The 16348-nt window shown below is 48.4% G+C and overlaps 1 protein-coding gene across 1 annotated transcript in view; it reads right to left on the bottom strand.

The window, feature by feature from the left end:
- Nucleotides 1-237: 237 nt before the first annotated feature.
- The window catches only part of LOC109155283, a 21696-nt gene continuing 5585 nt past the window's right edge, over nt 238-16348 (bottom strand). The window contains exons 2-3 of the mRNA XM_019302967.1: nt 1957-2437; nt 238-1109 (exon numbers count right to left, since the gene is read on the bottom strand). Of these exons, the coding sequence (XP_019158512.1) occupies nt 238-1109; nt 1957-2437 (1353 nt within the window). The remainder of the gene's footprint in view (nt 1110-1956; nt 2438-16348) is intronic.

The following is a 16348-nucleotide window of genomic DNA, read 5'->3' on the forward strand; positions in this document are numbered from 1 at the left end:
TAAAGAACTAAGATAGGTTATCATAAAGAAACAACCCATGAGTCTGATCTGATTACATAGCAGAACAAAAACAAAACACAGCATACATATCATGCTGGATTAAAACACAGTCTAAGAACATTCTTCAAATAAGAAGAGGTGCCATAAAAAACAACGCCCAGCCAGGGCCAGAAGATACTCAAAATAACTCCCCCTAAGTTCATACTACTCCCCCTTTTTGCCAATGAGAGCCAAAGGTCAAGCATTGGAGGGAGTGTCACTGTCGGTCTTCGCAGGTTCAGTAGCAACAGCAGATTCAGATAGGCTTAAACGAAGAAGAACGGTTGCTAGGTCAGTACCGGCCCTAGTCAGTTGTTTAGCAATTATACCGTGAACTGTCTCAAGCTCAAAGACCCGTGCCTTTAACTGAATGGAGAGATGAAGATCCTTGGCATGGGGCGAGTCATCAGCCACAGTATCAGCTTCAGAATTGGAGGGGGCAGTCACCGGTATAACATCTCGAATGTGATCTCCAGTCAAAAGACGTCGATCAACAGTATAGAACAGAGTTGGACTTATCACTTCACTCGGCATAGGCTCAAGACCCTGAGTTGTAAGAATGCCATAAATCAGATTCGGAAAGGGTAGCCTTACCTTCTGCTCTCGTGGATGGATCATGGTGAGGATGTGGTTGTAAATCCAGTTTCCTAGATCAATCGGCATCTTTGTTCCAATTCGGTACAAGAAACCAGCCAGGTGCTTACCAACCGTGTGGAAGTGAGCTGATGGGAGCCAGTTATGAAGAGCCAGACGATGCAGAATAACATATCTGGATGTGAGTTGAGAGCTCTGCAGATAATCCTTGTCACCCGTAGGCCAAGTGTCAATCTGTCCACCCGTTAGAGTCTTGGCCACCAAGTTCCAGTCTGTAATTGCCTCTTCTTGCACAACAGTCAGTCCATAGTATTGGTTGATCATGTCAGGCCCAAAGATGTACCACTTCCCTCTAATGAAAATCTGCATTGGTCGTGGCCCGGTTAAGATGTCAATCTCGTTATTGAGATTAGAGTAGTATTCATACGTGAGGAGCTTTGAGTATGGACAGATGGCTGTGACAATCTTCAGCAGCCCTACTTCATTCAGCAGTGGTAGAATATCACATACAGAATTCAGCTGATTCTCATCAACAAATCGTAGAGGTGACCACGGTTCTGGTTTTGGTTCGAAACCGGCGGTTCCGATTCCGTATTTGGCCAAACCGGAACCGGAACCTTATATTAAGGTTCCGATTCTTGAACCGGCGGTTCCGGTTGGAACTGCCGGTTCTAACCGTGAAATCTTGATTATATAAATATTATTTTAATTGTGTGAGAGTCTTACTCAATTAAGACTCTCACTCATAGAGTCACCATTGTGTCTTATCAAGACCGGCGGTTCCGGTTGGAACCGCCGGTTCTAACCGTGAAATCTTGATTATATAAATATTTTTTTAATTGAGTGAGAGTCTTACTCAATTATGACTCTCACTCATAGAGTCACCTTTGTTTCTTATCAAGACTTGATAAGACACAAAGGTGAGGACGTGAGGTGAGCTCAGTAGCTCACCTCACGTCATCCCATGTGAGCTACTTAGCTCACATGGCGCAAAGCCCAAAGGCCAGCCTAGCCAGCTGGCCTTTGGCTAACGTGCTACTGCCAACTTTGGCAGCAGTAGACTGCCGAGTTAGGCACTTAATTATTATTATTATTATTTTTTTTACGGTTTGGAACCGGAACCGGCGGTTCCGGTTCCAAGATTATACAAACCTTAACCGGAACCTTATAGGTTTCGGTTAAGAATCGGAACCGAAACCGTACGGATGGTTCTGATTCGGTTCCGATTTGTACAGTCACGGTTCCGGTTCGAACCGGAATCGTGGTCACCTCTAACAAATCGTTGAACAATAAGATCTCGTCTGACCATAGTGGACCATTTACCCTGAGCAGCTGGAGAAACAAACTGAGGCTTGTAAACAGATGTGTCAGACCCTTCAACAGGTTGAACTTCAGAAGTTATGCTTCGACCTCTGGAACGTGTGGATGGTTTACCCTTTCTAGCAGATGATGTAGGTACAGCATCAGGTTGAACAGCCGTAAGGCTTTTTTGTTTAATAGAGGACCGTAGAGTCTTAAACACTTGTTGAACAGGAAGATTGATCTCAGGTTTTGCAGGCTCACTAGACTTCCTTTTTTTCTCTGGTTGATCTATATCAGTAGTGTCCTCACCAGATTCAACCACAACCTTCACAGGAACATTCTTTCTTTTTGACCTTCTTGTCTCTTTGGATGGGGAGTGGACAGGAGACACAGAGTGACTACAATCAGACACATGAGCAGATGAACCACCAAGGAGATTAGTGACCTCTCGTATTTTGAACGTGGTGGAATTAGGATGAGCAGTAGCCTCAACAGATGGAACCTGAGATGTAGGGGCTTGGGTGCCATAGATGTAACACCCCGTGTTACGAGTCCTAAAACCAATTAATTAATTAATTAATAGCCCAAGAGAAAGAATAAATTATAATGATTAATTAGGGAAAAAGGCCCACCGTAGCCCATGGGCCCTCCTATATAAACCCAACCCCTAATCCCAATAGGATTAGACCCTAAATAAGATCCCTAGATCTATAAATAGGGAACTTAGGAAGCACCTAGAACTCCTCCCACAAGAATAACGCCCCACCACCCCAAAAGAGCTCCAAGAATCCCCTTAGGAGAAATCAAGAAAGCAAGGAAGCTTAAAGAAAGATCCTTCATAGCCAAGGAATTAATTAAGGCTAAGAGGTAACCCATGTCTCAACAAAACCTATTTTCATAGCTATGATTCCCCCTTAGGGTTTCCCCCATATTATTGTGTATTGGCGAGATATGATGATTATTATTGATGTTTGATGTGATGATCCCATGAGGGATCTTGATGATCTTGATATTGGGAGATTCTTGATGATTATAGAATTCTTGATGATTATATAGAGTTCTTGATGATTATGTGTTGTTCTTGATAATTACGTGATGCTCTTGATGTTTAGGTGTTATTCTTATCGAACCTTGCAATTAGAAGACGAACCATATTCTTGTTGATATAAAAGTGATTAGAACCCTAGGTTGTATCGTATGATCTTATTCTTGGATTATCGGGTGGGGAAATCGCATGTTTGGGTGTTGATTATATTTAGAAAAGCATGATAGGTTATGTGCCGTTCGTTTCTTGTATTTGATTCGTTAATTGTCTACGTGTTGTCATTAATTGCGTTGTAAAGTGTCCAAGCATGGTTTCGGGTTCCACAACGGTTCCCGGGGCGTAAAGTGTGTGAAAAGAATCAGTGGGGGGTAGGTGGGGGGTAGGGGACCCGCCACCTACCCACGGCCGTGAAACACCGCCCGGCAGCGGGTGGCCGGCGGGCGGGCAGCTGCCCGCCGGCGACCCGCTGGAAATTCATCCCACCCGGGATCCCGGCTTCCCCGTTTGATGTTCCCCCGTTCCCCGTGGTGTCCCAACGGACTCCGTTTATCGTGCCTATGTCTAGTTTGATGTTTCGGGTACCGTTCGTAGGTTTATGAGTCTATTGTATTGCATGCTAGTTGAATTGGTATCCCGTTGACCTAGGTGGAAGGAGTATGAACCCCTTAGGACTATTCTTAGTATGTGATGGATCACACATAGGTTTTGTTATACGTTTTCTCCCCCTTCCTAATGTGTAATGTGGGTTGCATGTGCTTGCTATGTGTTATGTGTGTGTTACCCCAATTCGGTTGCGATCGGATTGGTTATCCTGAGCTGCGGTTCAGAAGCTGGCTGCGGTCAGATTGATACTCTTGGGCTGCGGTCCACCGTTTGGTTGCGATCAAACGTTTCTATACGAGCTGCGGTTCGTCCTTTTTCCTGGCTGCGGTCAGATGACATTCTCTTGGGCTGCGGTCCACTGTTTGGTTGCGATCAAACACTATGATGAGCTGCGGTTCATCGGTCGGTTGCGATCGACCCCTCCGTGTTGCGATACGGGGCAGGGTGCTGCGGGGCCGTGTCAGAGCTATATGCGCTGACCCTCATGTATGGGCATGCGATTGGTCCTGTGGCGCCAACAAAGTGTGTTATGTGTTGTGACATGAACGAGTTGTGATTACGAGTGTCTTGGGGGATGTGACTATGGGATTTATATTGGGGATTGTTCATGTTGGGTTATGATCATTGTTTATGCTTTACCTTATCTGCCTTATCTGTTGTGAACTGCATATGCTCGTTATAATTGTGCTTGTGTCTGGCCTTATCTGTCGAGTCATTCCCGGTTTTAAAGCTAGAGTTCGTAGGATATATCTTCATGCTCAAAATGGTTTTCGTATATCTATATATACCTCTATATGTATTGTATTTCAACGCGTTGGAGTGGGTTACCAGCATCTCTCGCTGAACAGATATATTTGGCTTTCAGGCACAGAAGATTAAGTCACTGGAGCGCGCTAGAACTTGGAGTATAGAAGTAGATAGTTTTCCCTTTTGGCCTGCGTGCCACGTTGACATAATTACGCTTTGAGGATATTAGTTAGTTAGCCTGTGCACTTGGGTTCTCTAGCCCAGGTGTGGCATAACACCCCGTACGCTTGTATTTATTTCTTGGGATTTAATGAGATTCTACCTTTATTATAAGTTTTAAAAAGTCTTGAAAATCTGGGGTGTTACAGTTGGTATCAGAGCCTAAGTTTGACCCTAGGGAAACACTCGTAGGACCGGACTTTAGGACATTAGGCTTGAACTCTAGATGCTTAGGAACATAGGCCTCAGGAGTCTTAGGACGCGCAGTGAGATTGAGAAACCTACACATCACCTTCCCTCACTTCACCCCTCTCTAATATTAAGAAACTCTTCTCCGCTTATTACATCAAGGTGAAAACACAAAATAATATCAACCTTTAACCACCAGGATGGCACCCAAGAAGAAACAGACAGGAACACCGAGACGCCCTACTCAGGAACTCCTGACTCAGAATCTACAACGCCTGGCCCAAATCGCCCAGGCACTAAGCACTGTCATTCCCCAGCCCCTACCAACGAACGAGAACTTGGAAATCCACCACCAAGTCTCGGCACACCAACCGCCCACCTTCTCGGAAGACGAAGACCCCACGACCCTCGAGGAATGGATTGAGACCTTCGACAGGGTATTCAGGGCAACCCAATGCCCCGAACACCGCCAAGTCGGGATAGCCTCCTTCTACTTCAGACACGAGGCCGACATCTGGTGGGCCCGTGACGGACCTACGTACGAACACGACCCCAGATTCGACTAGGAAGGCCTAAAAACACGGTTACGAGAACGGTTCTACCCCAACCACCTGAAAGCCGCCACACGCGAGGAATTCCTCCACCTAAGACAAGGGGCAGCCCCAGTCTCAGAATACTACCAACGGTTCTGCCAACTGGCTCGCCTCACCCCCGAGCTAGTATCCACCGAGGGGATCAAAGTCAGGAGATTCTTAGCAGGCCTTAACCCCGAACACCAGAGGGCCTTGGCCGCCCAAGAACCAAAGACCCTCGGAGAAGCCTACGCCAAGGCGTGTCAACTACAACAGGTAACGAACCCGCCCCAAGGGACACAACTGGGGTATAAAAGGAAGCCCGAAAGAAGTCGCCCAATTCCCACCAAAGAGCCTAAAAACCCCAAAACCACCCCACTGGGCCGGGCCATCACGCCGACTGCCCGGGGGAGGATCCTCACCCTAAGCAAGGCCAGGGTCGGAGATAGCAACATAGTCTCCGGAACTTTCCTAGTGCACGCCACCCCAGCCACCATACTATTTGACTCGGGGGCTACCAACTCATTTATAGCAACCGAATTCGCCGCCCAGCTCAACCTTAACGCCAGCACCAAGGTCCGGCTCCAAGTCAAGGTGGCCTCAGGCGAGATCATAAAATGTGATCGCATGTACGAACATGTGATAATCACCATTCAAGGGGTGGAATTTCCCAGCAACCTAATCCAGTTCCAACTGGATGGGATGCAAGTAATCTTGGGCATGGACTGGCTAGGGAAATTCCAAGCGCAAATCTTGTGCGGAGAGCAGAAAGTGGTCCTACGAGGACCAAACGGAAAGAGGGTGTCATACCGCAGTATCCGCCAGGATCCGGGAATCAAGCTTGTAAACATGATGAAAATTAAGAAGTATCTGGGCCAAGGAAACGAGGCCTTCTTATGCTCAATCGAAGACCTCAACGCCAAAATACTCGAACCACGAGACATCCCAGTGGTAAACGAGTTCACCGACGTCTTTCCGGACGAAATTCCCGGGGCACCCCCGGCCAGAGAGGTCGAGTTCACCATAGACCTCACACCGGGCGCCGCCCGATCTCTAAACCACCCTACAGACTAGCACCAAAGGAAATGAAAGAACTGAAAACGCAACTCCAGGAACTACTAGATAAGGGTTATATCCGACCCAGCACCTCCCCATGGGGAGCACCGGTACTATTCGTTAAGAAAAAGGATGGGAGCATGCGCCTATGCATCGACTACAGGGAACTCAACCAAGTTACAATAAAGAATAGGTACCCCCTTCCCCGGATAGATGACTTACTCGACCAACTTAAGGGGCAGGGGTATTCTCGAAGATCGACCTAAGATCCGGATATCATCAAATCCAAGTGGCCAAACCGGACATCCAGAAAACGGCCTTCCGGACACGTTACGGCCACTACGAGTTTACCGTAATGCCCTTCGGCCTCACTAATGCACCCGCCATATTCATGGACCTCATGAATCGAGTATTCCGACCTCACCTGGATGACTTCGTCATTGTGTTCATTGACGACATCCTAGTCTACTCCCGAAATAAAGAAGAGCATGAGAAGCACCTTCGTATATCACTACAAACCCTCAGAGAAAACCAACTTTATGCTAAATTCTCCAAGTGCGAATTCTGGCAAGACAGCGTAGCCTTCTTGGGCCACGTAATAACCAAAGAAGGGATCAGGGTGGACCCCGCTAAGATTCGCGCCGTTAAAGAATGGACCACGCCAAGCTCACTCTCGGAGGTCCGAAGCTTCTTAGGCCTGGCTGGTTACTACAGGAGGTTTGTACCCGACTTCACCAAGATAGCCCAACCCCTCATTAAGCTCATGAAAAAGGAAACCCCCTTCCGATGGGACAACGACTGCATCTCAGCCTTCCAAGAATTAAAGGACAAGCTAACCACGATGCCCGTGCTAGCCATCCCCTCCGAAACGGAAGAATTCGAGGTCTACAGCGATGCATCCAAGAAAGGGTTGGGATGCGTGCTGATGCAAAAAGGGAAGGTAATAGCATACGCATCCAGGCAACTCAAAACCCATGAAGAAAATTACCCCACCCATGACCTCGACCTAGCCGCTATCGTTTTCGCACTAAAAATCTGGAGGCACTACCTGTATGGGGTACAATGCAAAATCTACACCGACCATAAGAGCTTAAAGTACATCTTCACCCAAAAGGACCTAAACATGAGACAACGAAGGTGGCTAGAACTCATAAAAGACTACGACCTAGACATCTAATACCACGAGGGAAAAGCCAACGTCGTTGCAGACGCCCTAAGCCGAAAGACGAACCATTCCCTCAACACCACGTGGGTCCTACCGGACCAACTGTACAGGGACTTCCAAAAACTACACTTGGAAATAATAGAGCAAGGACAAACCCGCCCCAATGCCTACCTACTCAACACGCAAGCTATACCCGCCCTCTTCGAGGAGATCAAAGCAGGGCAACACCAGGACCCGGAACTAGATAAGATCCGCCACGACCTAACCCAAGGGAAGGAAGACCCCTTCGAAGCACGCCCGGACGGTAGCCTCCGTTACAAAGGAAGGTGGTGTGTACCCTCAACGCACCCTCACTTGAAACAACGGATCTTGGAGGAAGGACACAACTCCCCGTACTCGGTCCACCCAGGAGGTGACAAGTTATACCAAGACGTAAGGAGAACGTTTTGGTGGCCAAACATGAAGAAGGAAATCGCAGATTTCGTGGCCAGGTGCCTGAATTGCCAAAGAGTAAAGGCTGAACGATGCAAGCCCAAGGGGCTCGTACAACCCCTTGAAATACCACAAGGAAAATGGGATTCCATATCCATGGACTTCGTCGGAGGGTTACCCCCAACAAGAACCGGCAAGGACAAAATCTGGGTCATAGTGGATCGGCTGACCAAAACGGCACGATTCATTGCCATGAAGGAAACTTGGACAATGACGCAACTAGCCCAAGCCTACATAAACCGAGTGGTGAAATACCACGGAGTCCCCCGAAACATTGTGTCCGATAGAGATTCCAGATTCCTCTCACAATTCTGGAAATCACTACAATCAGCGTTGGGAACGCACCTAAAACTAAGCACAGCCTTTCACCCCACCACAGACGGCCAAACCGAGAGAACCATCCAAACCCTCGAGGACATGCTAAGAGCCTGCACACTAGACTTTCGAGGGACGTGGGAAGAACATCTAGACCTCATCGATTTCTCATACAACAACAGCTACCACGCGAGCATTCGCATGGCACCCTACGAAGCACTGTATGGTCAGAAATGTAGAACCCCATTATGTTGGGAAGATATGGTCAACCCGGTAACACTGGGCCCCCAATACCTACAAGACACCATAGCTAAGGTCAAACACATCCAGGAAAGGATGAAGGCTGCCCAAGACCGCCAGAAGTCTTACGCCGACCTAAAGAGGAAACAAGCCGAATTCAACCTCGGGGACAAGGTCTGGCTACGGATCTCGCCCACACGAGGAGTAATGAGGTTCGGAAGAAAAGGAAAACTCAGCCCCCGGTTCATCGGTCCTTACGAAATCGTGGAGAAAATCGGGGACTTGGCCTACCGCCTCGCCTTACCCATCGAACTAGAACGAGTACACAACGTGTTCCACGTATCTCAGCAAAAGAAATACATACACGATCCAAGCCACGTGCTCCAACACGAGACCGTAGACCTCGACGAGTCACTAGTATACGAAGAGAAACCCGTAAGAATCCTGGACACAAAGACAAGAAATACCCGGAACCGAGTCATAGAAATGGTGAAGGTCCTCTGGACCAACCACGAGACCGAGGAAGCAACATGGGAACTTAAGGACACGATGGAGGAGCGGTATCCCGAGCTGTTCACTCCAGGTAACTAAGAGAAAACTTTTTTTTTCACCAGGGGCCAAGCTTCGAGGACGAAGCTTCCTGTTAAGGGGGGGAGAGTGTAACACCCCGTGTTACGAGTCCTAAAACCAATTAATTAATTAATTAATAGCCCAAGAGAAAGAATAAATTATAATGATTAATTAGGGAAAAAGGCCCACCGTAGCCCATGGGCCCTCCTATATAAACCCAACCCCTAATCCCAATAGGATTAGACCCTAAATAAGATCCCTAGATCTATAAATAGGGAACTTAGGAAGCACCTAGAACTCCTCCCACAAGAATAACGCCCCACCACCCCAAAAGAGCTCCAAGAATCCCCTTAGGAGAAATCAAGAAAGCAAGGAAGCTTAAAGAAAGATCCTTCATAGCCAAGGAATTAATTAAGGCTAAGAGGTAACCCATGTCTCAACAAAACCTATTTTCATAGCTATGATTCCCCCTTAGGGTTTCCCCCATATTATTGTGTATTGGCGAGATATGATGATTATTATTGATGTTTGATGTGATGATCCCATGAGGGATCTTGATGATCTTGATATTGGGAGATTCTTGATGATTATAGAATTCTTGATGATTATATAGAGTTCTTGATGATTATGTGTTGTTCTTGATAATTACGTGATGCTCTTGATGTTTAGGTGTTATTCTTACCGAACCTTGCAATTAGAAGACGAACCGTATTCTTGTTGATATAAAAGTGATTAGAACCCTAGGTTGTATCGTATGATCTTATTCTTGGATTATCGGGTGGGGAAATCGCATGTTTGGGTGTTGATTATATTTAGAAAAGCATGATAGGTTATGTGCCGTTCGTTTCTTGTATTTGATTCGTTAATTGTCTACGTGTTGTCATTAATTGCGTTGTAAAGTGTCCAAGCATGGTTTCGGGTTCCACAACGGTTCCCGGGGCGTAAAGTGTGTGAAAAGAATCAGTGGGGGGTAGGGGACCCGCCACCTACCCACGGCCGTGAAACACCGCCCGGCAGCGGGTGGCCGGCGGGCGGCAGCTGCCCGCCGGCGACCCGCTGCCCGGAACAGTATTATCCGGCGGGTGGCCACCACCCACCGGCTACCCGCTGGAAATTCATCCCACCCGGGATCCCGGCTTCCCCGTTTGATGTTCCCCCGTTCCCCGTGGTGTCCCAACGGACTCCGTTTATCGTGCCTATGTCTAGTTTGATGTTTCGGGTACCGTTCGTAGGTTTATGAGTCTATTGTATTGCATGCTAGTTGAATTGGTATCCCGTTGACCTAGGTGGAAGGAGTATGAATGTAACACCCCTGATTTTCAAGACATTTAAAACTTAATAATAAAGGTAATATCTCATTAAATCCCAGAGTGTAACATCAGTGTGCGGGGTGCTATGCCACACCTGGGCTAGAGAACCCAGGTGCACAGGCTATCTAACTACTATCCTCTGAAATATAAATGCATAACATGGCACGCAGGCCGAAAGGGAAACTATACTACTTCTACGCTCCAGTTCTAGCGTGCTCCAGTGCTCTAATCCTCTGTGCCTGAAAGCCAAATATATCTGTTCAGCGAGAGATGCTGGTAACCCACTCCAACGCGTTGAAATACAATACATATAGAGATATATATAGATATACGAAAGCCATTTTGAGCATGAAGATATATCCTACGGACTCTAGCTTTTAAAACCGGGAATGACTCGACAGATAAGGTCAGACGCAAGCAATAGTTATAACAGTCATATGCAGTTCATAATAGACAAGGCAGATAAGACAAGGCATAAACAATGATCACCACTCATCATACACAATCCCCAACATAAATCCCATAGTCACATTTCCCCAAGGCACACATAATCACAGCTCACCCGTATCACAACACATAGCACACTTTGTTGGCGCCACAGGACCAATCGCATGCCCATACATGAGGGTCAGCGCATATAGCTCTGACACGGCCCCGCAGCACCCTGCCCCGTATCGCAACACGGAGGGGTCGATCGCAACCGACCGATGAACCGCAGCTCACCATAATGTTTGATCGCAACCAAACAGTGGACCGCAGCCCAAGAGAGTGTATTGTCTGACTGTAGCCAGGAATTCCCATCTGACTACAGCCAGCCTCTGAACCGCAGCTCAGGAAAGATGTCATCTGATTGCAGCCAGGAATTCCCATCTGACTACAACCAGCTTCTGGACCGCAGCCCAGGATACCGTCATCCGACTGCAGCCAGGAATTCCCATCTGACTGTAGCCGGCTTCTGAACCGCAGCTCAGGATAACCAATCCGATCGCAACTGAATTGGGGCAACACGCACACGTAACACATAGCAAGCACATGCAACCCACATTACACATTGGGAAGGGGGATAAAGCGTATAACAAACCTATGCGTGATCCATCACATACTAAGGATAGTCCTAAGGGTTCATGCTTCTTTCACCTAGGTCAACGGGATACCAATTCAACTAGCATACAATATAATAGACTCATAAACCTACGAACGGTACCCGAAACATCAAACTAGACATAGGCACGACAAACGGGGTCCGTTGGGACACCACGGGGATCGGGGAAACATCAAACGGGGAAGCCGGGGTCCCGAGGGGGGAAAAATTCCAGCGGGTAGCCGGTGGGTGTGGGGTCCACCCGCCGGCTGCCACTGTTCCGGGCAGCGGGTGCCCGGCGGGCAGCTGCCCGCCCGCCGGCTGCCCGCTGCCGGGCTGCCCGAGAACGCCACGGGTAGGTGGCGGGTCCCCTACCCCCACCTACCCCCCACTGACTCTTTTCACCACTTTTCGTCCCGGGAACCGCTGTGGAACCCGAAACCATGCTTAGACACTTTACAACGCAATTAATGACAACACGTGGACAATTAACGGATCAAATACGAGAACCGTACGACACATAATCTATCATGCTTTTCTAAACATAATCAACACCCAACATGCGAATTCCCACCCGACAATCCAAGAATAAGGTCATACGATACAACCTAGGGTTCTAATCACTTTTATATCAACAAGTATACGGTTCGTCTTCTAATTGCAAGATTCGGTAAGAATAACATATAAACATCAAGAGCATCACACAATTATCAAGAACAACACATAATCATCAAGAACTCTATATAATCATCAAGAATTCCATAATCATCAAGAATCTCCCAATATCAAGATTATCAAGATCCCTCATGGGATCATCAGATCAAACATTAATAATAATCAACACATCTTGCCCATACACAATAATATGGGGGAAACCCTAAGGGGAAATCATAGCTATGAAAATAGGTTTTGTTGAGACATGGGTTACCTCTTAGCCTTAATTAATTCCTTGGCTATGAAGGATCTTTCTTTAAGCTTCCTTGCTTTCTTGATTTCTCCTAAGGGAATTCTTGGAGCTCTTTTTGGGGTGGTGGGCGTTAATCATGTGGGGGTTCCGGGTGTCTCCTAAGTTCTTTATATATATATTTAAGACTCCTAATTAGGGCCTGAATGGTATGGGTTTACTAATCCTATTCCTTATAGGATTCAGGGACTCGCTTTAGGGATAAGGGTCCATATTAATTAGGGCGGATCCTAATCACAATCTGAATGGTAAAAGGTTTACTATCTTTATTCCTAATAGACTTAAGCCTCTAATTTAGGCAAGGGTCTACGGTTCATGGTGGACCCCATTAATTAATTAAAGGGGAACTTAACTTAATTAATCATATTTAATTATTATTAGCGGGATTAATTAAATAATTAATCCAAGATTAAAGGTCGTAACACGGGGTGTTACACTCTCCCCCCCTTACAAGGGGCTTCGTCCCCGAAGCCCAGTGTCATAGTCCACCCATTTCACCCCTAGACATCCCGTAGTTTGGCCTCCTGGGTAGGAGTGTGGCCCTACGTTTGTCTTAGTTTGGGATAGGCTGTACTTTTGGTGGCGTTGTGATAGAGAAGTTATGGGTGTACCTCGGTTTCCTGCGCTGGAACTGGGCGCCCCACGAGTGCCCAAGGCGGCCTCGATCGCTGCCACCCTCTGATCGAGTGCGCGTGTGGTTCGAATCAAGGATGAGAACCCTTCTTCCATGATTTGGTTTTGCCGGTTGAGCTGTGCGAGAATGCGCTCATTGACCGAGCTCTCGCTTTGATCTCTCGGGTCCCTTCCGGATTGTGGTTGCACTGTCGGGTCGGGCCCGTCATCCTCCTCCTGTTCCTCATTCCCTTCCGTGCCTCCGTAATCTTGCATGGCCCGCTTGAGCTTTTTGTTGGAGATGTCCAACCGATCAACCAATTCCCTACGTTCCTCCTCGGGTTTTTGGCAAATTTCTTCGAGGGTGAGATAGTGTCCTCCCTCGGTATAGTAGATGTCATTGCGGCGGAGGTTTTGGGCATTGAAAACCATGCCATTGGCGGTCTTGACTTCGGTGTGGCTTAGGTCTACCCCCTTCTTCTCCATGATCCAACTTAGGATCATCCCGTAGGGTAGGCCTAAGCCGGTTGCTTGCTTTGCAAAACTCTATGTGTTTTAACATGAGTGCCGGCAGGTTGAACTTGATTTTATGTTTTAGGAGATACGCAAAGGCGCACTCCAAGCTCCCTACATCCTTGCTCTTGTTATTGGAGGGCAAGAGGCTATCGGTTATAATCATAACTAGTATCTTTTGTTCCGCCGATAGCCACTTTCGGTTGGGTCGAGTAGCCGAGGTGAATCCGTCCTCTTTCCCGAGTAAGTACCCGAGATAGTCCTTGTATCCCGTAGTTTGGGTGTCAATCCACCCTTTCCGGTCATAGTCGGACACACCCGTGGTGGTCAATTTCAAGAGCTTGGCCAAACGGCCTTCGGAAAGCACAATTTCCTTGCCGCGGACTTTGGTGGTGATTTCTACCTTGTCACCCCGTTTGGTGGCCACAAGGTGTTGATAGAACTCCTTCACCAATTCGGGGTACGTGTCCCCTTTGATGGTGAGATATGTATCTAAAAGTCCTTGGTATTTAAGCATATCAACCAATTCCGGAGAAAATTGGTCGGGTTCAAGTGCTTTACCTCCGATCACGGTGTAATCGGCGTTGTTCCATTCCGGGGTGCGGATTCCGAGGGGTTTCTTTGGCATTGTGATAGGTGGTACTTTTTCCGGTGGGTTTTCCGGCGAGGCTTCCGGCGATGTTTCCGGCGAGTCGCCGGCGAGGTGGGCGGCGCGTTTTTCTTCGCGGGCGAGGAAGGTGGCGGCGAGCTGGGCTCCGGTGAGGGCTCGGCGAGGGGAGGCGGCGGCTTGGAGTGGGGTTGGACGGAGCGTGGCAGCGGGTGGTGCCCGGGCGAGAGGCGGGCGGTGCCGGTGTCGCGGGTCCTCTCCGGCGGCTTGGTCCGGACGGCGGCGAGGCGGGGCGGCGTCGCCGGGGAGTGGCCGGGCGTGGCGGCGTCCGTTCGGTGGTGATGGGAGGTGGCTGCTATGGTGGGGCAGTGGGGTGTGCGAGAGGGAGGAGGAGAGGGTGTGGGGAGGAAGAGGGAGAAGAAAGGAAGAAGAAGAAGGGTTTTTGATTTGGGGATTTTGTGGGTTTAAGGGTTTTGGAGGGGTTTATTAAGAGGGTGTTCCCTTGTGGTTTCAAGAAACACACATGGGCTAGTGGTTAAGGCTTTAATTTATAGATGAGAGGTTTAAGGTTCCATTCCCAATGGTAACATTAGGCATTCCTTGATGAGGTGATTTTTGTCCTTTTCCTTGTTTCGTCTTTTAGTGGGGAAGGGTTGAGTGGGTGGCGTAGCTTGTGTTTTACTCGTGTAGCGGGATTGGAATTTGAACCAAAAATGAATCTTTATTCATAACACTCTCTAAGTAGCTAAGCTAAGTAGACATGACGTTCCCGAAGTAATTTAAACTAAATAAGTGGTCGATACGATATAGGGGATGATTACACGGGGTGATGGTTCATCCTAGACAGAATTCGCTTCCGGGATTTTCTTTGGCGGGGTCCGTATGGTCCTCCGTCTTCGGGGTTTGGGTTCTCCCCTTCTAGTCTTCTTCGTTTCCGAGGTCGGCTTGCGTTTGGCTCATGACGAATACCTTCCCGGGGGCGCCGTAACTCCTTTGATGGCTGGTGCCCCCGTGTTGACCCACGGTGGTGGGGCGTGGTCTTTGGGGTTGAGTGCACTGGAAGGCCTTGTGCCCTTCCTCTCCGCAATTGAAGCATCGCCAGGGGTTGCCCGCGCAATCCTTGCCCCTGTGGCTTTTGTTGCATCTCGGGCAAGGGAAGCCTCTTGGATTAGCTTCGTTGTTTCCCAGGGGCGGTCTTTGGTTGGTCGGGTTGTTCGACCTTGTGCCGGTGTCGTTTCTCGTTCTTTTCACCGGCGGTGCCCCACTTCCAGTGTTTCTTCTTCGTATTTGTTCCTGAACTCCGCGTTGGAGTAATTGGATTCGATAGAGATTCGCGGCACTGGAGTAAGCCTCGTTGAGGGTTCGAGGTCTGCTTACCACTAGCGCCTTTCGAGCTTCGAAGTTGAGGCCTGACACGAATCTCTCTATCTTGGTTACCTCGGTGGGGACTAGCTCTGGCGCGAAGCGTGCCAGCTCGAGGAATCGTTTATGGTATTCTATGACGGTGGCCGTTCCTTGTTTTAGATGAAGGAACTCCTCGTACATGGATGCTTTTACGTGGGTTGGATAGAATCTCTCTCGTAGTCGTGTCTTGAGGTTCTCCCAATTGAATCCTGGTTCTTGTTGATAAGTGGGTCCCTCGTGGATCCACCAGAGATCGGCCTCGTGTCCGAAGTAGAACGAGGCTATCTCTACGCGGCGTTCCTCCGGGCATTCTACTACCCCAAAAATCTTATCAAGGGTTCGGATCCATTCTTCCAGGACTGCGGGATCCTCTTCTCCTGAAAACGTGGGTGGTCGGTGATTTGAAACTTGTCGGGCAACGTCTGAGTTTGCGTTTGATGGGGTGGCGGCGGGGCCTGGTGTTGCGAAGGGCCGCGTCACTTAACGCCTGCGCGACTTGTGTTAGTTGCTGTAGGGTTTGGGTCAAGGGGTCGCTGGTGGCGGGTTCCGGAGTCCTTGATTGCCTTCTGTTTGGTGCCATGCTATCGTCTTTCTGGTCAGTGTTTATAAGAATGTTAAGTTAGAGTTCGATGCACTTCTGGTGAAGTGATAAGTGGGGAGGGGTTTTAGAATGGGAAGGGCAACGTGTAGGGGAGTTATGTGTGGGTCA

This window comes from Ipomoea nil, unplaced genomic scaffold, assembly GCF_001879475.1.
Source record: "Ipomoea nil cultivar Tokyo-kokei standard unplaced genomic scaffold, Asagao_1.1 scaffold2700, whole genome shotgun sequence".
In the NCBI taxonomy this organism is placed as follows: domain Eukaryota; kingdom Viridiplantae; phylum Streptophyta; class Magnoliopsida; order Solanales; family Convolvulaceae; genus Ipomoea; species Ipomoea nil.